This window comes from Oncorhynchus mykiss, chromosome 27 (genome assembly GCF_057628025.1).
Source record: "Oncorhynchus mykiss isolate SJ-2025 chromosome 27, ASM5762802v1, whole genome shotgun sequence".
Classification (NCBI taxonomy): domain Eukaryota; kingdom Metazoa; phylum Chordata; class Actinopteri; order Salmoniformes; family Salmonidae; genus Oncorhynchus; species Oncorhynchus mykiss.
In genome coordinates, this window is record NC_143048.1 from 15,916,809 (window position 1) to 15,944,391 (window position 27,583).

General features: G+C 43.1%; 1 protein-coding gene across 1 annotated transcript in view; it reads left to right on the plus strand.

The window, feature by feature from the left end:
- Window positions 1-26,941, plus strand: part of LOC110507163 (ubiquitin-associated and SH3 domain-containing protein B) — a 47,457-nt gene extending 20,516 nt beyond the window's left edge. The window contains exons 2-14 of the mRNA XM_021587038.3: window positions 12,787-12,840; window positions 13,490-13,676; window positions 14,186-14,384; window positions 16,696-16,865; window positions 17,169-17,377; window positions 17,648-17,795; window positions 20,114-20,237; window positions 22,409-22,531; window positions 22,639-22,731; window positions 23,348-23,492; window positions 24,156-24,262; window positions 24,610-24,719; window positions 24,970-26,941. Coding sequence (XP_021442713.3) covers window positions 12,787-12,840; window positions 13,490-13,676; window positions 14,186-14,384; window positions 16,696-16,865; window positions 17,169-17,377; window positions 17,648-17,795; window positions 20,114-20,237; window positions 22,409-22,531; window positions 22,639-22,731; window positions 23,348-23,492; window positions 24,156-24,262; window positions 24,610-24,719; window positions 24,970-25,107 — 1,807 coding nt within the window. The 3' untranslated portion in view covers window positions 25,108-26,941. The remainder of the gene's footprint in view (window positions 1-12,786; window positions 12,841-13,489; window positions 13,677-14,185; window positions 14,385-16,695; window positions 16,866-17,168; window positions 17,378-17,647; window positions 17,796-20,113; window positions 20,238-22,408; window positions 22,532-22,638; window positions 22,732-23,347; window positions 23,493-24,155; window positions 24,263-24,609; window positions 24,720-24,969) is intronic.
- Window positions 26,942-27,583: the final 642 nt, after the last annotated feature.

Here is a 27,583-nt window from a genome sequence, read left to right on the forward strand (position 1 = left end):
AGGGGTAAGAGTGTGTCTGTCTGGGTGGAGGTCAGCTGGTGTTGAAATGGTATGGGACATTTATTGTGAATGGGTGGGGGGTGATGGGGCACAACTGTTGTCAAACAAGGAGGAGGGGCCATTGAATATACAAAATTAGTTACATTTTCTAGCACACATCTTTTGAATGGGATGTCAGAGCTGAATTCGGGAGCCTTCTCATTGCTCCGATCATCCCTCACAGAGATATCCTGGTTATAATGTAAAGCACTTTTTCACAAATTTGTATGAGAGTTCCCTCGTCTGTCTGATACTGACAGGCTATAATAAATATTAACTCAACCTCCATTCTTATTAGTTTACCATTTCCAGCCATGCAGTTTTCTGTTTTATAGTGTAGTAATGATCGTGTCACCCTTTTGAAAAGAGATAAGTGACAGAGAGAGAGAGAGCAACAAAAAAGCTTTTGAGACAGGGATGCAGCTTCGGCCCCACCCTCTTCAACATATACAGTGCATTCTCAGGAATCGCAGTTCCACAATAAATGCTTGTTTTGTTCGATGATGTCCATCAATTATGTCCATTTATGTCCAAATAGCTTCTTTTGTTAGGGCGTTTGGTAAACAAATCCAAAGCGCGTTCTGGTCCAGTCGGACGAAAAGTTCAAAAAGTTATATTACAGGTCGAAGAAACTTGTCAAACTAAATATAGAATCTATCTTTAGGATGTTTTTATCATAAATGTTCAATAATGTTCCAACCGGAGAATTCCATTTTCTGTAGAAAAGCAATGGAACCCCTTAGTCAAACAGCACCCATCCGGTCCCACATCACAGTAGAAGCCTGAAACAACGTTCTAAAGACGGTTGACATCTAGTGGAAGCCTTAGGAAGTGCAAAATAACCAATATCCCACTGTGTATTCGATAGGGGTGAGTTCAAAAACTACAAACCTCAGATTTCCCACTTCCTGTTTGGATTTTTTTCTCAGGTTGTTGCCTGCCTTATGAGTTATGTTATACTCACAGACATCATTCAAACAGCTTTAGAAACATCAGAGTGTTTTCTATCCAATACTAATAATAATATGCATATATTAGCATCTGGGACTGAGTAGGATGCAGTTCACTCTGGGCACGCTATTCATCCAAAAGTGAAAATGCTGCCCCCTATCCCAAAGAAGTTTTAAGGAACTCTGTACTTTGCGCTGTTCATCTTTGCCTCGATCATGACTAGTCTCCCGAGTTCCCAAGTGGGCTCCCGATTGGCGCAGTGGTCTAAGGCACTGCATCTCAGTGCTAGAGGTGGCACTACAGACCCTGGTTTGTTTCCAGGCTATATCACAGCAGGCTGTGATTGGGAGTCCCATAGGGCGGTGCACAATTGGCCCAGCATCGTCTGGATTAGGGTTTGGCCTGGGTAGGCCATCATTGTAAGTAAGAATTTGTTCTTAACTGACTTGCCTAGGTAAATCAAGGTTAATTAAATAAAACATCCCCACAGCATGATGTTGCCACCACTGTGCTTCACCGTAGGGCTGGTGCCAAGTTTCCTCCTGACATGATGCTTGGCATTCAGGCCAAAGAGTTCAATCTCTGTTTTATCAGACCAGAGAATCTTGTTTCTCATGGTCTGAGAGTCCTTTAGGTGCCTTTTGGCAAACACCAAGCAGGCTGTCATGTGCCTTTTTACTAAGGAGTGGCTTTCTTCTGGCCACTCTACCATAAAGTCCTGATTGGTGGAGTGCTGCAGAGATGGTTCTCCTTCTGGAAGGTTGTCCCCTCTCCACAGGGTACCTCTAGAGCTCTGTCAGAGTGACCATCGGGTTCTTGTTCACCCCCGTAACCAAGGCCCTTCTCCCCCAATTGCTCAATTTGGCCGGGCGGCCAGCTCTAGTAAGAGTCTTGGTAGTCTTGGTAGTTCTTCCATTTAAGAATGGTGGAGGCCACTGTGTTATTGGGGACCTTCAATGCTGCAGAAATGTTTTGGTACCCTTCCCCAGATCTGTCTCGACACAATCCAGTCTCGGAGCTCTATGGACAATTCTTTCTACCTCATGGCTTGGTTTTTGCTCTGACATGCGCTGTCAACTGTAGGGCCTTATATAGACAGGTTTATGCCTTTCCAAATCATGTCCAATCAATTGAATTTACCACAGGTGGACTCCAATCAAGTTGTAGAAACATCTCAAGGATGATCAATGGAAACAGCACGCAGCTGAGCTCAATTTCGAGTCTCATAGCAAAGGGTCTGAATACTTATGTAAATAAGATATTTCCGTTGAAAATAAACTGTTTTGCTTTGTCACTATGGGGTATTGTGTGTAGATTGGTGAGAATGTTTTGTTCTTATCTATTTTAGAATAAGACTGTAACGTAACATCATTTGGAAAAAGTCAAGGGGTCTGAATACTTTCCGAAGGCACTGTATATCAACGAATTGGCGAGGTCACTCAATCAGTCTGCAGCACCCGGATAGAAGCTGAAGTCAAATGTCTACTGGTTGCTGATGATCTGGTTATTCTGTCCCCCACTAAGGAGGGCCTACAACAGCACCTAGATCTTCAGCACATATCGCCAGGACCACAAATATTCATTCTGTCTAGACACCGTTGCCCTAGAGCACACAAAAAAATATATTTACCTCGGCCTAAACATCAGCACAACTGGTAACTTCCACAAAGCTGTGAACGATCTGAGAGACAAGGCAAGAAAGGCCTTCTACGCCATCAAAAGGAACATAACATTTGACATCCTATTTAGGATCTGGCTAAAAAATACTTGAATCAGTTATAGAACTCATTGCCCTTTATGGTTGTGAGGTCTGGGGTCTGCTCACCAACCAAAGATTCACATAATGAGAAAAACACCTAATTAAGATTTTGCATGCAGAATTCTGCAAAAACATCTTCAGTGTACAACGTAAATTACCAATAATGCACACAGAGCTGAATAATTAGCCCATACCCACTAATGATCAAAATCCAGAAAAGAGACGTTAAATTCTACAACCACCTAAAAGGAAGTGATTCCCAAACCTTCTATAACAAAGCCATCACCTACATAGATATGAACCTGAAGAAGAGTCCCCTAAGCAAGCTGGTCCTGGCGCTCTGTACACAAACACAAACACACCCCACAGAGCCCCAGGACATCAACACAATTAGACCCAACCAAATCAACAAAAATGTAATTACTTAACAAATTTGAAAGAATTTACCAAAAGACTAAGCAAACTGGAATGCTACTTGGCCGTAAACAGAGAGTACACAGTGGCAGAATACCTGACAACTGTGACTGACCCAAAACTAAGGAAAGCTTTGACTATCTACAGACTCAGAGAGCATAGCCTTGCTATTGAGAAAAGCTGATGTAGGCAGACCTGGCTCTCAAGAGAATACAGGCTACTGTATTTGCACACTGCCCACAAAATGAGGTGGAAACTGAGCTGCACTTCCTAACCTCCTGCCAAATGTATGACCATATTAGAGACATATTTCCCTCCGATTACACAGACCCACAAAGAATTCCAAAACAAATCAAATTCTGATAAACTCACGTATCTGTTGGTTGAAATACCACAGTTTGCCGTCACAGCAGCGAGATTTGTGACCTGTTGCCACAAGAAAAGGGCAACTAGTGAAGAACAAACACCATTGTAAATATAATCAATATTTATGTTGATTTAGTTTCCCTTTTGTACTTTAACTATTTGCACATCATTACAAGACTGTGCATAGCCATAATATGACATTTGAAAGGTGTGTCTGCATTTGTGACTTCACACCGTCTGTCTGCTGCCCTGGTTGGTCAAGAGTAGACTGAGAGGAGAGGAAGCCAGGGGTGATAATCATACACACAGTAGTGTTCTGAGCGGTAAATATCACACTGGAAGGCTTTACTGCACATGGTAACTTTGGCATGAAACAAAGGCCCTGTTCCAATATTTAAGAATTGCATCCTTCCCCACATTCTTTCGTTGACTTAGTCCATGATTCAATACAAGGCACGTTACTAGAGCAGCACACTAAACAGCTGACGATACACCCTCTTAAAGGTAATTTCCCCAATGTTCGCAGAGATCGCATTCATGGTCAACACTGGAAACGTTGGCTCAAACATAAGTTACCTTTAAAAGGTGAATTGTCGGTTGTCTATTGGGCTGCCCTATGCCGTGCCTTGGGTTGAAACCCGGGCTTAATCACAGATCTGGTGGGGTGTTGTAGCCCTTTATTGCTATCTCAGCCTGTCCTGACCAACTTGACATTTAATTGTCTCCTTGTTCATCTCGTGGTCTTCACAACACCTTTTGGGTATCAATTATTCCTTATGATTCAGTCTTTCAACACGTGGAAATTAAGTGACTAAAGTTCAGCTTAAAGGTTGACTAACTAACCCCTGGTTTCCTCAGCTTCATAGTTAGTTCTTTTTCAGAACCTTTGGACAATATTAGTCATTGTCTCCATGTGTACTTGTATGTCTGCCCAATTATGTGTGAAGTCCTACATTGTATTACTCAGAAGAAGGAACATAATGCTGTCTACAGTGCTACAAAAGGACGTGTTAGTTTATTTGTGCACCTCAAAAACTTTCACACAGACACACACATACACTCGGTGTACTAATACATACGTACATGAGTGCGCTGATTGTGGGGGTGTCCTGCTTAGAGGCTCATCTGTTCCTCTTCCTGTCTTGAGAAGCTCACAGGAACTCTCTGGTTGGAAAATCTCACTTTCATAGCGTAGTGGGCGTTAGAAAAAGCAAGTGGTTTTCTAACCTTCAAGAATGATTAGTTTGTGTGATAAAGTCCTTTACAACCACTGACTCTGATCTGAATAACAAGCAATCCATGTAACACAAGGTTAAATGATCAATGGGTATATAAATACACTAGAATAGATCATGAACCATGGACTGAGACAAGCTGACTTCCCATGTCGCTCCATACACTGTAGTAGAGTAAGTATTTCAGCACTAATGAACAGTTATTATTGCACTAGACTCTACACCCACGACCAAATCAGCCACTACATGTTAAGGCTGTCACGAGAGATTGTTATTACACAAATTAAAGTTGGTATATGATCTGTAGACTCCTAGGGAGTGATAACTTGGCGATTGGTGAGAAGGCTCTCAAGGACGGTCTTCTACGTTGATTTCCCCCAGATTTCGTCAGTTGCAGACGACATTGTGTGTTTTGAAATGTTCATATTTATTTTATTTTTCCCAGAGAGATTGGACTAAAATTATATTAGCTCACAAAACAGAATGTTGTACAGCATTTGTACTTCATCAGCTCTGGAGGAAACTGGATCCAACTGGGTCCAAGCCTTGCACCCAAACTCACAGATCAAAATGTAGTCAATTACAAGTGCACATGGACTTGTGGGATCGTTGATGTCATGTTATTGCTGGACAGATGTGATAGGTTGAGAAACTGAGTGCAAGACATGGGTGTGTGGGGTGATAGTGTAAATAAATACCTCAGGATGAAGCTGAGCTCTTCCATGCTACAGACACACAACACTATTACAGTAGCTCAGTCATAATGAAATTCATTTGAATTCCATTTCTAAATTCACCCCAGCCCTGGTAAGACTACTTTACTGCTCAAACAAAGGTCTATTCTGGGAACGTCATTAAAATTGTAATAGCCGTAGGGTCAAATAAAGTTGAATTGAATTTAAATGAATTCAGGGACCAGAAAAACAGCAGTTATGCTCAATTAAGAGTCAGTGTCTACACCATGTTCATACTTGATGCAGTTCTCATCCTGCTGTGGTGGACGACCACAGCACAGCCCTGCTGTTGCTGGCTCTGTGTCTCTGTCAACTTAGGCATCATCAACTAGATTCAGCCACGGGCCAATTTGTTCTTGAAGCGGACGGTCGGGGGGCCGGAACATAATAATAAAATTTAAAAAATTCCACTGCAAACTGACCGCAAGAAGCCTAGAAGGATATAATATTTGACAAAAATTGAATAATTTCAAACCTTAATTTTATTTGGGAACATTGTCGTGCGTAGGGTGCCGTCTTTCGGATGGGACGTTAAAACGGGTGTCCTGACTCTCTGTGGTCACTCAAAATCCCATGGCGCTTATTGTAAGATTAGGGGTGTTCACCTCGGTGTCATGGCTCAATTCCCAATCTGGCCACATTCCATCATGGCCACTTAATCATCCCCTTCATTCCTAATTGACATATATCACTCCTCAGCTCTCCATCTGATAGCTGATGTGTGGTTCTGGCACAAAAATGGTCCCTGTGCATCACTGAGGCTGGTGCTAAACATTGATGGTGGATGAGATGAGTTTCCCCCTACTATGTAAAGCGCTTAGAGTACCTCAGTTAGTAGAAATGTGCTATATAAATCCAATCAATTATTATTAATTATTATTTGTGTACGATTACATCTCTCTATTATGTGTGGGAATACTTGGGAACAGATTTCTGAAAATCGCAGGGCTTCCTGAGTGGTGCAGCGGTCCAAAGCACTGCCGTGCTTAAGGCGTCACTACAGATCTGGGTTCGATCCTGGGCTGTGTCGCAGCCGGCCGTGATCGGGATACACAAGGCGACGCAAAATTGTCCCAGTGTCGTCTGGGTTAGGGGAGGGTTTGGCCGGCCAGGATATCCTTGTCCAATTGCGCTCTTGCGACTCCTGTGGTGGGCCGGGTGCATGCATGCTGACTACAGCCGCCAGTTGTATGGTGTTTCCTCCAGCACATTGGTGCGGCTGGCTTCCTGGTTAAGCCAGCAGTGCGATTTGACAGGGTTGTGTTTTGAAGGACGCATGGCTTTCGCCTCTCTCTCTCTCTCTCTCTCTCTCTCTCTCTCTCTCTCTCTCTCTCTCTCTCTCTCTCTCTCTCTCTCTCTCGAGTTCTTACGGGAGTTGCAGCGATGGGACAATCCTTTTATCTACCAATTGGATATCATGAAAAATGGGTACAAAGTTATACATCAAAAATAAGCTGTCTTTTATGTCCAACAAAGAAAACAACCCACCAAGCCCCCAAAATAATATATACTCTTTTTTTTTCATTAAAAAAACAAAACAAAAAAACTTGGAGGGATGAATAAAACCAACTTGTTGGGGAACCCTGGGCTATGATGTGTTCACATGTGGGAGTGATCTAACTGTCACACTGGTTCTCTCTTCATTCAAACCATTTCAGTTGATTGCAAACCTTTAAATACCAGTGACCACAGCTTATTTTTACGCCTGGTTCAGATCTGAGAAAGACAGACCACATTGTCCTCAGCTGATTTACTTCTGAAGTGTTTCCTGTCAGAAGCATCTGAAGTGTAGATGGGGAAGCACTGTGATACTCTTAAGGGGTTCACTTCAGCACAGCGCATAGACAGCCTGACAGGGAGAATGCTTTCGCTACCTTTTTTAGGATGTTGGACTGAGGCCTGTGCGGTTCACAGAGGATCTCTAGAACAGAGAACAGGCCACAAGTCAAAAGCAGCTGCCTGTTTTTTCCATTGAGGTTGGAACAATTCTGAGCTGAATGTCGCTGAACTCACACAACTGTGGCTTTTCTATGTGTGATTGGGTTATGCACCTAATATATTCAGTTACAGAGATCTGATCGCTGCACCTCCTTTGATTCAGAATTTGATACAAACTTGGTACATGGGCCACATTTAGCTTCCACTCTGGAACAGGGCTTGTCATATACAGTTGAAGTCAGAAGTTTACATACACTACCGTTGGAGTCATGAAAACTAGTTTTTCAACCACTCCACAAATGTCTTGTTAACAAACTATAGTTTTGGCAAGTCAGTTAGGACATCTACTTTGTGCATGACACAGGTAATTTTTCCAACAATTGTATGCAGACAAATTATTTCACTTATTATTCACTGTATCACAATTCCAGTGGGTCAGAAGTTTACATACACTAAGTAAACTGTACCTTTAAACAGCTTGGAAAATTCCAGAAAATGATGTCATGGCTTTAGAAGCTTCTGATAGGCTAATTGACATAATTTGAGTCAATTGAAGGTGTACCTGTGGATGTATTTCAAGGCCTACCTTCAGACTCAGTGCCTCTTTGCGTGACATCATGGGAAAATCAAAAGAAATCAGCCAAGACCTCAGAAGAAAAATTGTAGACCTCCACAAGTCTGGTTCATCCTTGGGAGCAATTTCCAAATGCCTGAAGGTACCACGTTCATTTGTACAAACAATAGTACACAAGTATAAACACCATGGTACCACACAGCCGTCATACCGCTCAGGAAGGAGACGCGTTCTGTCTCCTAGAGATGAACGTACTTTGGTGCGAAAAGTGCAAATCAATCTCAGAACAACAGCAAAGGACCTTGTGAAGATGCTGGAGGAAACAGGTACAAAAGTATCTATATCCACAGGAAAATCTGTCCTATATCGACATAACCTGAAAGGCCGCTCAGCAAGGAAGAAGTCACTGCTACAAACCCGACATAAAAAGCCCGACAACGGTTTGCAACTTCACATGGGGACAAAGATCGTACTTTTTGGAAAAATGTCCTCTGGTCAAAATAGATATGTTTGGCCATATTGACCATCATTATGTTTGGAGGAAAAGGGGGAGGCTTGCAAGCCGAAGAACACCATCCCAACCGTGAAGCACGGGGGTGGCAGCATCATGTTGTGGGGGTGCTTTGCTGCAGGAGGGACTGGTGCACTTCACAAAATAGATGGCATCACGAGGAAGGAAAATTATGTGGATATATTGAAGCAACATCTCAAGACGTCAGTCAGGAAGTTAAAGCTTGGTCAAAAATGGGTCTTCCAAATAGACAATGACCCCAAGCATACTTTCAAAGTTGTGGCAAAATGGCTTAAGGACAACAAAGTCAAGGTATTGGAGTGGCCATCACAAAGCCCTGACCTCAATCCTATAGAAAATTTGTGGGCAGAACTGAAAGAGCGTGTGCGAGCAAGGTGGCCTACAAACCTGATTCAGTTACACCAGTTTTGTCAGGAGGAATGAGCCCAAATTCACCCAGCTTATTGTGGGAAGCTTGTGGAAGGCTACCCGAAACGTTTGACCCAAGTTAAACAATTGAAAGACAATGCTACCAAATACTAATTGAGTGTGTGTAAACTTCTGACCCACTGGGATGTGATGAAAGAAATAAATAAAAGCTGAAATAAGTCATTCTCTCTACTGTTATTCTGACATTTCACATTCTTAAAATAAAGTGGTGATCCTTACTGACCTAAGACAGGGAATTTTTATGAGGATTAAATGTCAGGATTTGTGAAAAACTGAGTTTAAATGTATTTGGCTAAGGTGTATGCAAACTTCTGACTTCAACTGTATACACACTCACTTTTGGTCTAAGGAGTAAGTGCGCCTTACACCTGAAGACTAGCATTAGCTACCTAAACTAATGCCCAGGTTTTAGCTCAGTTGTATTCAGTTTTATCTCGGGCTAAAGCCAGTCTTGTGGCAGGACACCCAGTTGATCTGAGTATTGTAGCCTCCTTTAAAGTAACTGTCCAGTGTTTCCAGATTTCTATGAAATATGATCATTCATATATAATAAAAAATATATGAGTGAAATAATTTCCCAAAAATGTTTAAGGAAGTATCAGCTTTTCTGTGTTGGAATGGTCCTTAAAGATATTCATATTGAAATACAAGAGACACATGCATACATTGAGCCTTTTTTTTATTTTACCTTTATTTAACCAGGCAAGTCAGTTAAGAACAAATTCTTATTTTCAATGACAGCCTAGGAAGAGTGGGTTAACTGCCTGTTCAGGGATAGAACGACAGATTTGTACCTTGTCAGCTTGGGGGTTTGAACTTGCAACCTTCCGGTTACTAGTCCAACACTCTAACTACTAGGCTACCCTGCCGCCCATTACTGTGTGATGGTAGAGTGTTTGTGGTTCCTATGTAGTTGCTCTCCCATGTCTTCATATCTGTGACTGGTGTAATGACGAACTTCAGGCCATGTAACCTGTGACACTGTCTCTGATGTAGGGAGACATTTGAATGAACTCAATATGGGAGCCCTATGTTGAGTTGGAGCGAATGATCAAAGATTAAAGAGATACATGCACACGTATTGAGCATTTCCTGTGTGAGGGTAGAGTGTTTGTTGTTCCTATGTAGCTGTTCCCCTGTGGCCTCATACAGTGGGGCAAAAAAGTATTTAGTCAGCCACCAATTGTGCAAGTTCTCCCACTTAAAAAGATGAGAGAGGCCTGTAATTTTCATCATAGGTACACTTCAACTATGACATACAAAATGAGAAAAAAAATCCAGAAAATCACATTGTAAGATGTTTTATGAATTTATTTGCAAATTATGGTGGAAAATAAGTATTTGGTCACCTACAAACAAGCAAGATTTCTGGCTCTCACAGACCTGTAACTTCTTCTTTAAGAGGCTCCTCTGTCCTCCACTCGTTACCTGTATTAATGGCACGTGTTTGAACTTGTTATCAGTATAAAAGACACCTGTCTACAACATCAAACAGTCACACTCCAAACTCCACTATGGCCAAGACCAAAGAGCTGTCAAAGGACACCAGAAACAAAATTGTAGACCTGCACCAGGCTGGGAAGACTGAATCTGCAATAGGTAAGCAGCTTGGTTTGAAGAAATCAACTGTGGGAGCAATTATTAGGAAATGGAAGACATACAAGACCACTGATAATCTCCCTCGATCTGGGGCTCCACACAAGATCTCACCCCATGGGGTCAAAATGATCACAAGTGAACCACACCTAGTGAATGACCTGCAGAGAGCTGGGACCAAAGTAACAAAGCCTACCATCAGTAACACACTACGCCGCCAGGGACACAAATCCTGCAGTGCCAGACGTGTCCCCCTGCTTAAGCCAGTACATGTCCAGGCCCGTCTGAAGTTTGCTAGAGAGCATTTGGATGATCCAGAAGAAGATTGGGAGACTGTCATATGGTCAGATGAAACAAAAATATAGCTTTTTGGTAAAAACTCAACTCGTCGTGTTTGGAGGACAAAGAATGCTGAGTTGCATCCAAAGAACACCATACCTACTGTGAAGCATGGGGGTGGAAACATCATGCTTTGGGGCTGTTTTTCTGCAAAGGGACCAGGACGACGGATCCGTGTAAAGGAAAGAATGAATGGGGCCATGTATTGTGAGATTTTGAGTGAAAACCTCCTTCCATCAGCAAGGGCATTGAAGATGAAACGTGGCTGGGTCTTTCAGCATGACAATGATCCCAAACACACCGCCCGAGCAACGAAGGAGTGGCTTTGTAAGAAGCATTTCAAGGTCCTGGAATGGCCTAGCCAGTCTTCAGATCTCAACCCCATAGAAAATCTTTGGGGGGAGTTGAAAGTCCGTGTTGCCCAGCAACAGCCCCAAAACATCACTACTCTAGAGGAGATCTGCATGGAGGAATGGGCCAAAATACCAGCAACAGTGTGTGAAAACCTTGTGAAGACTTACAGAAAACGTTTGACCTCTGTCATTGCAAAACAAAGGGTATATAACAAAGTATTGAGATAAACTTTTGTTATTGACCAAATACTTATTTTCCACCATAATTTGCAAATAAATTCATAAAAATCCTACAATGTGATTTTCACTCTCTCATCTTTTTAAGTGGGAGAACTTGCACAATTGGTGGCTGACTAAATACTTTTTGCCCCACTGTATGTTTGGCTGATGTAATGCATGAAATCAATCTTCTGTGGACACTCCCTGTCCGCAACATTACATCTTCACACAATCCTAGTATTGTCAAGTTTAAACTAGTACTGTTGAAGGGCCTGGGTGAAAGTTGAAATATGTCCTACATTCTTACGGTAGATATACCATTAAGGATCTGTACTACCCTTTTCCACAGATTGACTTGGGTATCTGGTGGAGCTCAAATGTTAAACTGGTTGGTTAATACCTTTTGACTCTATTGCGTCAGCACGTGTTTGCGGATACACAAGTAAGTTAAACTGGATCAACATTGTATTTGTACTTTTAATAAGTGAGCCAAAAGGTAAGGAAGGCCAAGAGGCCTTGTCCAAACCAAACATCTACATTTACATTGGAGAGGGTCTGTCTCTGCCCTACTGGTGTCCCCTAGGTCTCGGTACTAGGTGCGGTCTTGGTTTCCACCGCTGTAGATGCCATGGAGACTATAGTCCCCAGAGAGGTGAATCGCATTAGCAGTTTCCAAGTTTTTTTCCTTTCCTTAAATAGTTTGCAATTAGGTTTTGATGGCCTAATAAGGATCAGCATGCTCCCTCCACTGCTTGTTAACCAGGCCTCCAGGTTGTCTGCTATTTTGGAGAGTGACTTAGCATGTGTGTCTATTTTCATGGATTGAATTGGTTTTGACATTTGAAATGGCTTAGTGGAAATTATATGCGGTGGGTTGTTCACTTCACACCTTTATGTTTTATTCATACTCATACTGTATCGAAGGAATCTCCTCCACACTTCCCTCTGGCGTGTCTTATTGAAACGATATGATGACCTTAGCATAACTGTCCACTGTATCAGGCTCCGCTGTTTATAATAAAGGCTGTGTTACTCCTGCTGAACCATGCTCCACATGACTAAAGATACAGTGTATGAACTCTGCCTCAGTAGTGCTTCTTACAACTGTGTGAATCTGTGCCTCCCAGATGGGAGCCTTTTCCCTATATTGTGCACTACTTTTGACGGGGGCCCAATAGGCAATAGGTTGCCATTTGGGACGCAGCCTGGGTCACTTATCTCAGACAAATAGGGAACAGAGATGGTGAACTCTGACTTTGTGCCTTCAAAAGGAAGCATTGTAGCCATCACTGTTTTCTGTCTTTGCAGATTGAAGGCACTAGTATCAACAGGAGGCAGGAGTGTACAGGCAGCATGTGACTGGTGAGTTCTAACACACACATGCACAGGTATAAAAACACACACTCCCAGAGATTAACCATGTGTGTTATGCCGCCCTCTGCTGTGCTGCATATGTGTGAATGACTACAATTCTTTAAATGTGCAGTCAACATTTCCTGGGTTTTATATATATTTCCACACTATGAGGTTGGAATAATACTGTGAAATTGTGAAAAGTATAAGGATGCCATTTTAGTGTAAGAGCTGTTTGAAAAGACTGTCTAAAGTTTCAACATGTTTTGGTGGGATAGAGTTTTGGCCTGCCTGGTGACATCACCAGATGGTAAATTAGTTAATAGACCAATAAGAAAGAGAGTTCCAAACCTATTTTTCAATAACAGCTAGTTTTTCAGTTTCCTACTCAGACCACGCCCAGACAGTCCTAGCTAAGTTCTTGCTTGAGAAATGACTATTTTCTAAGAAGCAATTTTTTTGTTTATTTTTGACCATTTTAAATGGAAACAATCACAGTAAGGTACTTAATTGTTACCCAGAAATGATTTCATATTGAGATCAAAACAGCTGCATTGGAGCCCCCCCCCCCCCCCCCCCCCACACACACACACACATCTTCTACCTCAGTCGTTGATAAGCCTCCTCCTCCTCTTCTTCTTCTCCTGCTCTTCCTCAGGCTGTTCTCCCATGTGGATGACCCCTTCCTGGATGACCCGTTGCCCAGAGAGTATGTCCTGTACCTGCGCCCCAGTGGACCCCTGCAGAATCAGCTCCATCACTTCTGGCAGCAGTCCCGCGTCTCCTGCGGCAAGAACAAGGCCCACAACATCTTCCCCCACATCACGCTCTGCCAGTTCTTCATGGTGAGCCCAGGGGGAGATGACACGCCTCACGTCATACATCAACACATGGATGCTTCTCCCTCGAATTCAGCTAACCATGAAGTATTGTAATTATATTACTTAAGACTTATGAAGAAAAGGTGCTGAAGGTGTTCTTTGACTGTCCCAATAGGTGAAGCCTTTGAAAAACACTTTTTGGTTTCATGTAGAACCTAAAAAAGTTCCACCTGTAACCAAAAATAGTTATTCTATGGGGACAGCCGAAGAACCCTTTTGGAACCCTTTTTTCTAAGTGTGCAATTATCCAGGAAGTCCCGTTGAGGTCAAGAGACTGTAACATCTGTCTAGTAAGGGCCAGTTTCTCAGATACAGATTAAGCCTAGTCCTGGACTAAAACATGCTTTTAATGGTGATTCTCCATTGAGCACAAGTCCACGGACTAGGACTAATCTGTGTCTGGAAAACTGGCCCTAAATGTTAATGTAAGACTCAGTGTTTGTGTGGTACTCAGACTCTACCCTGTCCCGCAGTGTGCAGACAAGAAGGTGGATGCCCTGTTGGAGGCCCTGCAAGCCACGGTCGGCCAATGGAGGGGTCGTTTCCCTAGCCCTCTGCCCCTGGAGCTCTACACCTCCTTCAACTTCATAGGCCTCTTCGTCGAGGAGCAGATCGCAGATGTCCTCAAGCAGTTTGCTGCTGACTTTGCTTCCGAGGCTGCCAGAAAAGCAGGTAGGAACTATCTCTACCTGTGACATATGGACACTCACCCACGCACGCAAGCACGCCAGACACACACACAAGCATACACACGTTGCCTTTTTACAGGCACACGCTTTGGTCAGAAAATTACATATTTTAAGCTGGTAAGGGATGACTGTAATCAGGGCTGAATTTATTGGCGGGCCCTAGGTGGCCTGGCCCAACCGACTGATTTGACTGAGACACGCAAAGAAAGAAAGACACATCAATCTCAGATTAAGCATCTGAGCAAGTGAAACAGCTCGTCTCTGTCTCTGTATGTGTGGACCATGTATCTGATGCTGTCTAGACAAAATGGGTATGGCATGTCATACTTTTTCTGGCCAGACAGCATCAGATACACGGGCTACATATAGTAAGACAGAGGGGTGCTGTTTCGCTCGCTAGTTTCAGCAGAGAGGAAGAGGCGAAGTGAGAGGGCTTGCTCTTCCGCAAATCTGTCCTGAATAAGCCCATTGCGTTTACATGCAGACCTAAACTTGTCCCCTGCATTCTGGCCTTTGGGACAACGACTCACATTGTTAGGGCGGAGACATGAGCATCTCGTCATTATATACGAGATGGTTTCAGCCACTTGATTTCAGCCACTTGAACATTAGAAAGGAAAGTTGGCGGGTGCACAGTGCACTGTTCGGAGGCTGGCTTCCCCTAACGTAAAAATTATATAATTACTCCTGTCTAAATAAAATCATTCAAAAATACTTTACCAGAGAGCTTGACTTGGCCACAGAGGATCATTATATTCTTATATTATTCTTTTGCTGTGGATTGTTTCAAATCACAAGTGTATAGGCCTATTCCTATTGGGGTAGGCAGCAATTTGGGCAGAGCGCGTGGCAATAGGCCTCGCTGATTATTGCGTTGCGGCTGTCAGTGAAAAGCATCTAAAATGTGTGAAGATAATGTGTCTTGAGTATAAAATGTTGAGACTAGAAGAAGGGGCTGGGTGTGTGGCAAAGATATGGGCGTCTCTCTCCAGAATACATGCACTCAGCACTCCAGAATGTTCTCCGGTGTCTCCCGCCAAATCTTGCACAGTCATTGTTTCATTGTGTGAATTGTTTGACCTTTGATTGTTTCTTTTTGTCAATTCAACATTACATATGTAACCAGTAGTCCTAGGAAATGTACCGTTCATCTCTGTCATTTAGTTACATTCATTTTGGTTAATGAATGTATTACAGTAATTTACCATTCTCATTCTCGGAGTGGAAACGTTGTTTGCAGAGTTCGCAACCTGCTACACTTGTGAGAAACACGATTTGGTTTATTTCATAAATAACCATCGTTTAGGAGTTTTGTCCATTTTTTTTGTTTGGAGTGCTCCATGTGAGCAATGAGCATGTGTGTGGTTTCTCTGTCCTGACAACATGAAGGGAGCGTTCGCGTCTGAGTACGCCAACCTGCCGAGTTGGTACAATGTTACATTTTGCTAGCGATAGCTCAAGTCAAGACAGATAGAAAGGGAGGCAGAGATATTAATGTGATTGAAAGAACCAGAATTTTCATCAGGATATTTTCCACTTTTTTTTTTTGCGGCTTTAGTCCTATGTATTTTATTTAGGTGATGATGGACGTTATAGGCCTACTGCTGCATTGGCCTATAGTCATATGGCACGCAGATAGGTTGAAATGGTAGGATAAATTGTAAGCTTCCCCAAACTTGAAACTCACGAGCTGCCTACACTCTTAGAAAAAATGGTTCCAAAACGGTTCTTCAGCCCATAGGAGAACCATTTTTGGTTGCTGGTAAAACCCTTTTGGGTTCCATGTAGAACCCTCTGTGGAAAGGGTTCTACATTGAAACCAAAGGGGTTCTACCTGGAACCAAAAATTGTTCTTCAAGTGGTTCTCCTATGGGTACAGCGAAAGAACCCTTCTGTGTTCTAGATAGCACCTTTTTTTCTAAGAGTGTATGGTCTTTATCATAACACCCATTAACAAAATGTGTTTGCCCGCAAGCACACAGGATGTGCCCGTGAATAAAAATCAAATGCTTGTCCAACTGATTCGTTCTGGCGCCGGCCCTGACTGTAATGCTTAATCCTAAAGAGATTATCCTCACCATAAAGCACCGGCAGTTTGGAGCTTGATTTCAAATTGTGCATGGTGGATTACAACACGTCAAAAAAGATTGCTTGGAAAATATGGGGACATTTTGCTCAAGTCTGTAGTTCTATGATTTGCTGAGCTAGATTTCCACCGTAGTAGTTTGCCCTACAGAAATGGCTTTCTTTATATTCTTTACCTTTATTCACTCGTGCTCCTCCCTCTGTCTCAGATGTCCATTTAGAGCCCCATAAGAAGCAGCTCCATGTGACGTTAGCCTACTACTTCCCCACCAATCACCTGACTTCCCTGGAAAAGCTGGCCAAGGGAATCGAGGTGAAGCTAGGCTGTGATTGGCTGGCTGTCCTTTTCTCCCGGGACATTCGGTTTGCCAATCATGAGGTAATAATAACACTTTGTTTTCATTTCACATCCAATACTACTCTTGTACTTTCTACTAATCAACTTCATGATATGGACCTTGTACCTTCTACAAGACAAGCTCATGAGCCATTTATAATAATTGATATTCTTCAAGAATCAATGGGAATATACAGTATAATTCATTTAGAAACAGCTGTAAATGTCACAGTGGCCCTTTACGAGCTTGCCCATTTAGACCTATAGCCTTGCATTGTACTGTATTCTGGTGTTAGATACAGCGCTGGTGTGCTCAAGCTGTGTCCTTCCCTCCCTCTGTTGCAGACGCTGCGCGTGATGTATCCCTACGCCCCTCAGAATGAGGACGAGCTGGAGCTGGTCCTGGGTGACTTTGTCTTCACGTCTCCCTTGGAGCAGAAAAACACCAGCGAGGGCTGGGTCTACGGGTCCTCCCTGGCCACGGGGCTGTCCGGCCTATTACCTGAGAACTACGTCAGCCGGGCAGACGAGTGTGACACCTGGGTCTTCCATGGGTGAGCCCTCAGAATGTGCTTCTTACTTACACCCCTGGCGTGCTTCTTACTTCTTACTTTACAGTCCTGGGTCCAGAACATAGGGGCAGGGGTCAATTCCATTTCAATTCAGTCAATCCAGAAGGAACTGTTTGCATCTTGAATTGGAATTGACCCGTACCCAGGGCCAGAACACTGTAAAAGAGCATGGAGAGTTCTGCTCAGTAGTCAGTAGTGATGAATGAGTAGTAGTGAGTATGTGTGTAAACTCTTGTCTTCTACCCTGTGCAGATCACACTCCTTCTTCAATTGCTCCGCCACCTCCGACAAAGAGAGCAGGGAAAGGGGCCTGTTCGATGGGCTGCTGGACAGCCGTCGCCTCGACAACGCAAGCCCTGGGGACACACCCACTTCGAGCCTCATCTGTCATCCCATGCAGGTACTGGCACTTTTTCCAAAGAAAATAAATACGTTTCTTTAACTAAACCATACAGCTTTTCCTAACCAGGATAACTAGTGCCTAGCGTCTAATCCTGATCAGGAAAAATTCCTGGTCCTGGTTATGATATGCAGCAGGATTCTTATTATTCTTGAAGAATGACTTCAAATCAAGGTTATCATAGTAAATGAAAACAAAAACAAATCCTTCCACCATATTTTTTTGCACCAGTCTTTGCGCTATTCATATTAAATCCAAGTCTCATTGAGATTGACTTTAGAATGTATGTACAGTCGTGGCCATACATGGCAATTTGCATATACTCCAGAATGTTATGAAGAGTGATCAGATGAATTGCAATTAATTGCAAAGTTCCTCTTTGTCATGCAAATGAACAGAATCCCCCAAAAACATTTCCACTGCATTTCAGCTCCGCCACAAAAGGACCAGCTGACATCATGTCCGCGATTCACTTGTTAACACGGGTGTTAGTGTTGACGAGGACAAGGCTGGAGATCACTCTGTCATGCTGATTGAGTTTCAATAACAGGCTGGAAGCTTCAAAAAGAGGGTGGTGCTTGGAATCATTGTTCTTCCTCTGTCAATCATGGTTAACTGCAAGGAAATACGTGCCGTCATCATTGCTTTACAAAAAAAGGCTTCACAGGCAAGGATATTGCTGCCAGTAAGATTGCACCTAAATCAATCATTTATCGGATCATCAAGAACTTCAAGGAGAGCGGTTAAATTGTTGTGAAGAAGACTTCAGGGCGCCCAAGAAAGTCCAGCAAGCGCCAGGACTGACTCCTAAAGTTGATTCAGCTGTGGGATTGGGGCACCACCAGTACAGAGCTTGCTCAGGAATGGCGGCAGGCATGTGTGAGTGCATCTGCATGCACAGTGAGGCAAAGACTTTTGGAGGATGGCCTGGTGTCAAGAAGGGCAGCAAAGAAGCCACTTCTCTCCATTAAAAACATCAGGGACAGACTGATATTCTGCAAAAGGTACAGGGATTGGACTGCTGAGGACTTGGGTAAAGTCATTTTCTCTGATGAATCCCCTTTTTGGGGCATCCGGAAAAAAGCTTGTTCGGAGAAGACAAGGTGAGCGCTACCATCAGTCCTGTGTCATGCCAACAGTAAAGCATCCTGAGACCATTCATGTGTGGGGTTGCTTCTCAGCCAAGGTAGTGGGCTCACTCACAATGTTGCCTAAGAACATAGCCATGAATAAAGAATGGTACCAACACATCCTCCGAGAGCAACTTCTTCCAACCATCCAGGAACAGTTTGGTGATGAACAATGCCTTTTCCAGCATGATGGAGCACCTTGCCATTAGGCAAAAGTGATAACTAAGTGGTTCGGGGAACAAAACATTGATATTTTTGGTCCATGGCCAGAAACTCCCCAGACCTTAATCCCATTGAGAACTTGTGGTCAATCCTCAAGAGGTGGGTGGACAAACAAAAACCCACAAATTCTGACAAACTGCAAGCATTGATTATGCAAGAATGGGCTGCCATCAGTCAGGATGTGGCCCAGAAGTTCATTGACAGCATGCCAGGGTGGATTGCAGAGGTCTTGAAAAAGAAAGGTCAACACTGCAAATATTGACTCTTTGCATCAACATCATGTAATTGTCAATGAAAGCCTTTGACACTGAAACACTTGTAATTATACTTCAGTATTTCATAGTAACATTTGACAAAAGTATCTAAAGACACTGAAGCAGCAAACTTTGTGGAAATTAATATTTGTGTCATTCTCAACTTTTGGCCACGACTGTACTACTGCCCTCAGTTGCGAGAAATGACATCCCCAAAACATTATACAAGACCAATGGCTCCTAGCCTCCAACGCATGCTTTCTGTCCCTAACACCAAAACATTCATTTATTTATTTATTTATCCATTATTTAACTATGCAAGTCAGTTAATAAGAACATATTCTTATTTACACTGACGGCCTAGGAACAAGGTTAACTGCCTTGTTCAGGGACAGAACGACAGATTTTTACCTTGTTAGCTCGGGAATTCGATTTAGCAACCTTTTAGTTACTGGCCCAACACTCTAACCCTAGACTACCTGCCGCCCCTAAAACTGAAACTAAATAATATAAAAAGGAAATATAAATATTTGTATACAACTATAACTAAATTAAAACTTCAAATAAAAAAATACAAACTAATGTAAATAAAAACTAATATAAAAACACAAACGCCAATACAAAAGCTGTTTTTCTGGTGTACTGATCAATTCTTGAAAATGTTGGGAAATGTTTTGGATTTGATGCCCCAATTCACTGTATTGTTTCTTAGGTGCTTCGGGTCGGTAGCAATCCCTCTCAGCTGCCCAAGCGGACCCTGTTTGTCTGTCGGCACGGTGAGCGGATGGATGTGGTGTTTGGGAAACAGTGGCTTTCACTGTGCTCTGACTCCAAAGGTGAGCAGAGTCAAATCGAATCAAATAAAACTTTATTTGTCACATGTGCCGGATACAACAAGTGTAGACCTTACCGTGAAATGCTTACTTACAGTACAAGCCCTTAACCAACAGTGCAGTTCAAAAAGAGTTAAGAAAATATTTACCAAATAAACTAAAGTAAAACATAAAAAATTATTAAAAGTAACACAATAACATAACAGTAACGAGGCTATATACAGGGGGTACCGGTACCAAGTCAGTGTGCTGGGGTACAGGTTAGTTGAGGTCATTTATACATGTAGGAGTGAAGTGACTATGCATATACAGTATAATAGTCTCCTGGGGGGAAAAAGGTTTTGTCGTGCCGTATTCATAACTGTCTTGGTGTGTTTGGACCATGATAGTTTGTTGGTGATGTGGACACCAAGGAACTTAAAACTCTCGACCGCTCCATTACAACCCCATCAATGTTATTGGGGGCCTGTTCTGCCTGCCTTTTCCTGTAGTCCATGATCAGCTCCTTTGTCTTGATCACATTGAGGGAGAGGTTGTTGTCTAGCCAGTTCACTGACCTCCCCCCTATAGGCTGTCTCTCCATTGTCGGTGATCAGGCCTACCACTGTTGTGTCATCAGCAAACTTAATAATGGTGTTGGAGTCGTGTTTGGCTAAACAGTTCTGTGTGAACAGGGAGTACATGAGGGGACTGAGTACACACCCCTGAGGGATCCCGGTGTTGAGGATCAGTGTGGCAGACATGTTGTTGCCTACCCTTACCACCTGGGGGCGGCCCGTCAGGAAGTCCAAGATCCAGAGGGAGGAGTTTAGTCCCAGTGTCCTTAGCTTAGTGATGAGCTTTGTGGGCACTATGGTGTTGAACGCTGAGCTGTAGTCAATGAACAGCATTCTCACATAGGTGTTCCTTTTGTCCAGGTGGGAAAGGGCAGTGTGGAGTGCTATTGAGATTGCGTCATCTGTGGATCTGTTGGGGTCATATGCGAATTGGAGTGGGTCTAGGGTATCCATGAGGATGCTGTTGATGTGAGCCATGACCAGCCTTTCAAAGTAGTTCATGGCTACCGACATGAGTGCTATGGGGCGGTAATCATTTAGGCAGGTTACCTTCGCTTCCTTGGGCACAGGGACTATGGTGGTCTGCTTGAAACATGTTGGTATTACAGACTCGGTCAGGGAGAGGTTGAAAATACCAGTGAAGACACTTGCCAGTTAGTCCGCGCATGCTTTGAGTACACGTCCTGGTAATCCGTCTGGTCCCGTGGCTTTGTGAGTGTTGACCTGTTTAAAGGTCTTGCTCACATCGGCTATCAAGAGCGTTATCACACAGTCATCCAGAACAGCTGGTGCTCTCGTGCATGCTTCAGTGTTGCTTGCCTCGAAGCGAGCATAAAAGGCATTTAGCTCGTCTGGTAGGCTCGCTTTAGTGGGCAGCTCGCGTCTGGGTCCTTTGTAGTCCATAATAGTTTTCACAGCCCTGCCTCATCCGACAAGCGTCAGAGCCGGTGTAGTAAGATTCAGTCTTAATCCTGTATTGACGCTTTGCTTGTTTGATGGTTCTTCTGAGGGCATAGCGGATAATATCCGGATTAGTGTCCCGCTCCTTGAAAGCGGCAGCTCTAGCCTTTAGCTCGATGCGGATATTGCCTGTAAGCCATGGCTTCTGGTTAGGATATGTACGTACGGTCACTGTGGGGAAAGACGTCCTTCGATACGCTTATTGATGAAGCCGATGACGGAGGTGGTATACTCCTCAATGCAGCTCTCAAAGTTTGCCTGCATTAAAGTCCCCGGCCACTAGGAGCGCCGCTTCTGGATGAGCATTTTCTTGTTTGCTTATGGCCTTATAGAGTTGGCTGAGTGCGGTCTTAGTGCCAGCATCAGTCTGTGGTGGTAAATAGACGGCTACGAATAATATAGATTAGAACTCTCTTGGTAGATAGTGTGGTCTACAGCTTATCATAAGGTACTCTATCTCAGGCGAGCAAAACCTCGAGACTTCTTTAATATTAGACATTGCGCATCAATCCTAAAAGCAAGTGTGCTTTCGAAGGAGTCATACAATTTGAGTTGGATGAATCTGATGTTTTGATTGGATAGATAAAACGGCAGTATAGTTTGTAGATTTTGAAACCATAACAGCAGTGTGCTGGGTTGTGGTGTTCTGTTCTACAGGTAGATATGTGCGCACTAACCTGAACATGCCAGTCAGCCTGCCCATGTGGAATGGAGGACACCGAGATTACGACATGGACACCCCCATCACTGTGTTTGGTTCCACACAAGCACAAATCGTGGGTAGGTGGTTGTCAAAACATATGTTATCTGCCCAATTCCATGTTTAATGTTTCATTACAGTGTGATAACAATCTATTCCTCTGTCTATCTGTCTGTCTGTGTTGCAGGTCAGGCGTTGTTGGAGAGCAACACAGTGATAGACTTTGTGTACTGTTCGCCTTCTCTGCGCTGTGTCCAGACTGCTCAGAACATCCTCAAAGGTAACCAGCATGTAGTTACTTGCCACCACAAATCCTGCTTAGGATAAACAGCCTTATCGATTATGTTAATCCCTGATGAAGACTTTAAAGGGCGATCTGCAGTTTCTATATCCATTTTGGGGCTTATAAATTAATGATATGTACCCATTGATTCGAGAACAATTTAATTTACAAATGAATTATATGTACCCATTGATTCTTGAACAATCTAATTTATAAATGCTTCACAGGTTTAGCAACTGTTGTACTCCATCAGAACCATTTAAGAATACACTATATAGCCTACAAACATAGTTAAAACTATCATTTGATATCATGGGTGGTCAGTTCTTGCATCCATAGCTCTGTCTGTGAATTAGATTTCTCCAGCCCCATCCCGAAACAGTGGCAGGGAGGACGCTTTGTTATTGTTTTAACTGTGGATTGCCCCTTTAGTGGTTGAAATGTTGTCATAGGCTAAGTGAAATTGTCTCCAAATTGCTTATCTCAATCCAATAATTTCAGATCTACGTAAGTGGCTAGGGGACATGGGGTTGTTTTTGGACAGGGCTGGTGTGTGCAGCAGAGGCTGCAGTCTTGCTCTTTTGCTAATGCGCCTCTCTGTCTCCCCTTGCAGGTCTGCAGCAGGATGGCAAGCTGAAGATCAGAGTGGAGCCAGGGCTATTTGAATGGACCAAGTGGGTCTCTGGGAGCTCTCTTCCTGCCTGGATCCTTCCCACAGACCTGGCTGCATCCCACTTCAGTGTTGACACAACATACAGGTGATACAGGCAAGACTGTTTCCTGGTTCACCTCCATACTGTACTCTTACTGGCCTTTTACACTATACAAGCGGCACTTGCCTAGCCACGCTAGCCTCGCCCTCGTGCTAACAAGCTAGCAAGCAAGCTGGGTTGTGCTACGTATTAACAGCCATTGTCAGCCAATCCAGTAGGGTTTGGAAGCTATGGTGAGAATCGATTGGTCAGTCGCTTCACCATATCACGGAGGATTTAATGAAAATTCTGCTTTCCCCAGCTTTAGCCCTGCCCTTTTCAGCTTCCCCGCCCATGCTCGCATCGCTCAACGGTCCCTCGCCAACTCTCCGCTTCTCTCGCTTTCCTTCCATTGAAGATGAATGGCCGATGTTTCACCGCGCGATGCCGCTTCCATGTGTAAACGCAGATTTAGGCTCCATCCAGAAACAACCCCTAGTCCCTTTAACCTTGGGCCTAGGCACAGGTATAAAGACAACCAGATATGTACAAATAATATGGTTAACATTCCATTAAGCCTATCAAAGAAAATGATGGAGCTACTACCATGTTGCCTATGCTTATTTAATTCCTTCTGACCTACGTACATGAAGTGGTAAAGGTAGGGGCTAAGGGTTGTTGCTGGACGGGTCCGGGGCCTTTTCATGTTCTCACTCCTTCTTCCCACAGACCTCTCATCCCAATATGCAAACTTAGCGTGTCGGAGTCCTATGACACGTACGTGAGCCGGAGCTACCAAGTGACCAAAGACATTCTGTCTGACTGCAAAAACATGGGTAATTATGATGCAGGGTTCAGTCACTTCTGTGGCTTTGGATGGGATGTGTATAAAAAAAACAGTCCTGCATTCAATTAGTACCTATCTTTCAAATCCTTTAGCTGTGCTCGATTGAGCTTGCCTGGGGCAATGGAATCAATGGAATAGTCCCAAAAGTGCAAATCCTGTTCATCTCCCACTCCACGCTAGACAGGCTCAATCAAATGCTCGTGGCATTTGAAAGCAAACCAATACAATTTGAATCCCAGATGTGATACAGAAACATCTTGTGTGGGATGGACATTGGGATTCATCTGGTCCGTGTTGATCTTCCCTTCCCTCATCTCCTCATCTCTCACTCTGTAGGAAACAACATACTGATTGTGGCCCATGCTTCCTCTCTGGAGGCCTGCACCCGACAGCTCCAGGGCCGCAGCCCCCAGACCTCCAAGGACTTCATCCAAGTAGTCAGGAAGGTCAGCTGAAGTTTATTTTACTCGCTCAATGTGATATTTTATTTTGATCTCATTGTGTCTTCCCCCTCACTCTTTTTCACTCTTACTTTCACTCTGTGCCTATCTCTCTGTATCTGTGTTTCTGTCTGTCTGTCTCTCTCTTTGTCTGCCTCTCTCTCTCTCTCTTTCTCCCCCTCTGCCTTTCCACCCCACTTCCTAACTTTCATTCTGCCTTTATTGCGGCTGACGAGAGCCTCTTTCCCTCCTGTAGATCCCCTACCTGGGTTTCTGTACGTGCGAGGAGCAGAGTGACACGGGGGTCTGGCAGCTGGTGGACCCACCCATCCTGCCCCTCACACATGGACCCAACCACAGCTTCAACTGGAGGGAAACCCTCCTCCAGGAATGACATCCGCTTCTGTTTAGAGCAGACTTGCTCAGCCCCATCCCGAGGATGTAGTTTCTGGTCAAACAGCACTGAAAGACCCCACCAGAGTCAATGGGTGGTTGGGCCTGGATGTACTGTACTGTACATATTGTCATTTGACAGTATTGTTGACATTTCTAATTTGACAGTATTGTTGTTAGTGAGAGTGGAGAGGGCAGGGCTAAGTCTCGGCCTGGTTGATCGTGGAGGCTAAGCACATGAACCATTACATATTATATCATCAACAGCGTGCCAGAAGGAAGTCACAAGGTTGAGAACATTGACCTAAAAAAACGAACAGAGTAGTTTGTGTTTCGAAAAGCAATTGTATCCCTAGTCCCGCTTGCAGATGTTATCCTCAAAAGCCCTTGATTGTAGCCGCAAGTCATGTCTCGGATGTTTCCCGGTGTGGAATCTGTGTTTCTGTGTGTATAAAGTTTAACTCATTGTGGGAGAAAACATGCAAAACTCATGATCTCTTGCAATGTGGTCAGTATGACATGGTTTATGACTTTATGGTCACGTTGTATGCTGGTTGTATAAAAAAACATTTTGTTAACGAAGGTAACCAGAAAAAGCTGTCTGCCTGGTTGTTATGTGACCAGATAGCAACCAACATATGAAGGATTTACTTTGACATCATGATCTCGTCATACAAACTGCATCTTTACATGGTTGTAACTGAGGCCAGTTGAAAATCTGGTTTTATGACTTCTTCACAACCAGAAAAACAGTTTACAACCAGGAAATGAGGTCATTAAGACGGCATGGGCCAAATGTTTTCCACTGGGCGGCTTTTCACCCGGTTTGTTTGAAACAGTCTCGATGGGACAAAATGCACTATTGACAATCACAGGTCACTGGTCTAATAACCAGACGTTAGGAACCTATACTGTATGTGTTTATTTTACACAATGTAAGGTCTTGCGGCAGAATAGTTGTCGAGCACTGCACTAGAAAATATCTTTCAGTCTTCCAGTTTATTTATATTTTATTCAGATACTTAACAATTGAAGAGCTTTTATCAAATCTTATTAAAAAGACCTGTCCTGTGGTAGGAAAATACGTTTTTCTCAGGTGCAGTTTTCATTGTGACCTAATACAGTATTTGCGTTTCATTGGGTCGTGAAAATTGTTGTGAGTGCCTCTGAAGATTGAACCTGATTTCTCTTGACGTCTCAGTGGTGAAATCAGAGGGAGGTTCACTGCTCATTATGTCAACTTGAATGCTTTTGTGTAGCCTCATCTAAATCTATCTGATCTAATCTTTCTGCAAATAATGCATTTATTATTGATGAGGATCTAAAACAATGCTCTGGTGCTGTTCTTCCATTGATGCATGCAAATACAATACTTACAAGTACAATACTTACAAGTACAATACTTACAAGTACAATTACGAAATTTGTGATAAAGGTGTCAGTGAGGAACAAAGCAGGCCTACATCAGAGGTTAGCCACATGCACTGTTGAGGAAACTCTGGAAAACTGAGGAGGAAGCCATCTGTGTCAATTTGTGTTCATTTATTGTCTCAAATATTGTATTTCCAAATGTATATAAACGTTAATTTAAGTAATTTAAGTTTTTCACCAAAATGCTAAAAGTTAAGTCAAACATATTCTTTATATTTGGGCGAAGATTTGCAAAAGATTGAAAAGATTGCCACTTGTTTATTCAGATATGAGCATATCTGAAGTGTGTTCTTTATTTTGATTCAAAAATGGTCTGAATTCCCCCCTCTATATGATACAGACATGATCACTGTTTCAGATATGTAGAATATACATATCAAATAAATAACAAATTGGGTCATTTATTTTTGTATTGTTATCTATTTTTATTTTATTAGATCGAGAACTCCTTCAACACCTTGTTCAATAGTATTATGGTTTAGCCACTAGGTGTAGGTATAAGACCTTTGGAATTGACTACATATCTTAGGGAGAAAATTAGAGGTAGTTTCATGAGTCAAGGCTAACTAGCGAAAGTGCAATGACTGGAAGTCTATGGGTATCACTCTAGTTAGCAATTGCTCTAGCGCTAGTTAGCAACTGCCTTCAAAAGGCACGCAGAGACATAAAAATGTTATCGACAAGTTCATTTGAATCTGGGGAAGTAGATAAAGGGCCTCATTGCCAAAATCCTCAGGTTAAGCGACCCAAGCCTGGCTAAACCAGACTGAACTCTGCTGTTAGTCTGATTTACCAGGCAAAGTGACCCTATCACACCTGATGATGATGATGCATGCATGTCAGCACCACCGATAACGTACCTTGCCACACAAATAATCATGCATACAAGTAGGCTATAAAACCTCATAAAACCTAGTGGTCAAACAGGTAAATGGCTCCAATAAAAAAAAATTCCATAGAGAATTTTAGAAACACTTAAATTAAGGGCTGTATTTCGTGTAGGCTTACCCTGGCGTGACGTTTTGATAACCATGCAAATCTCTCTC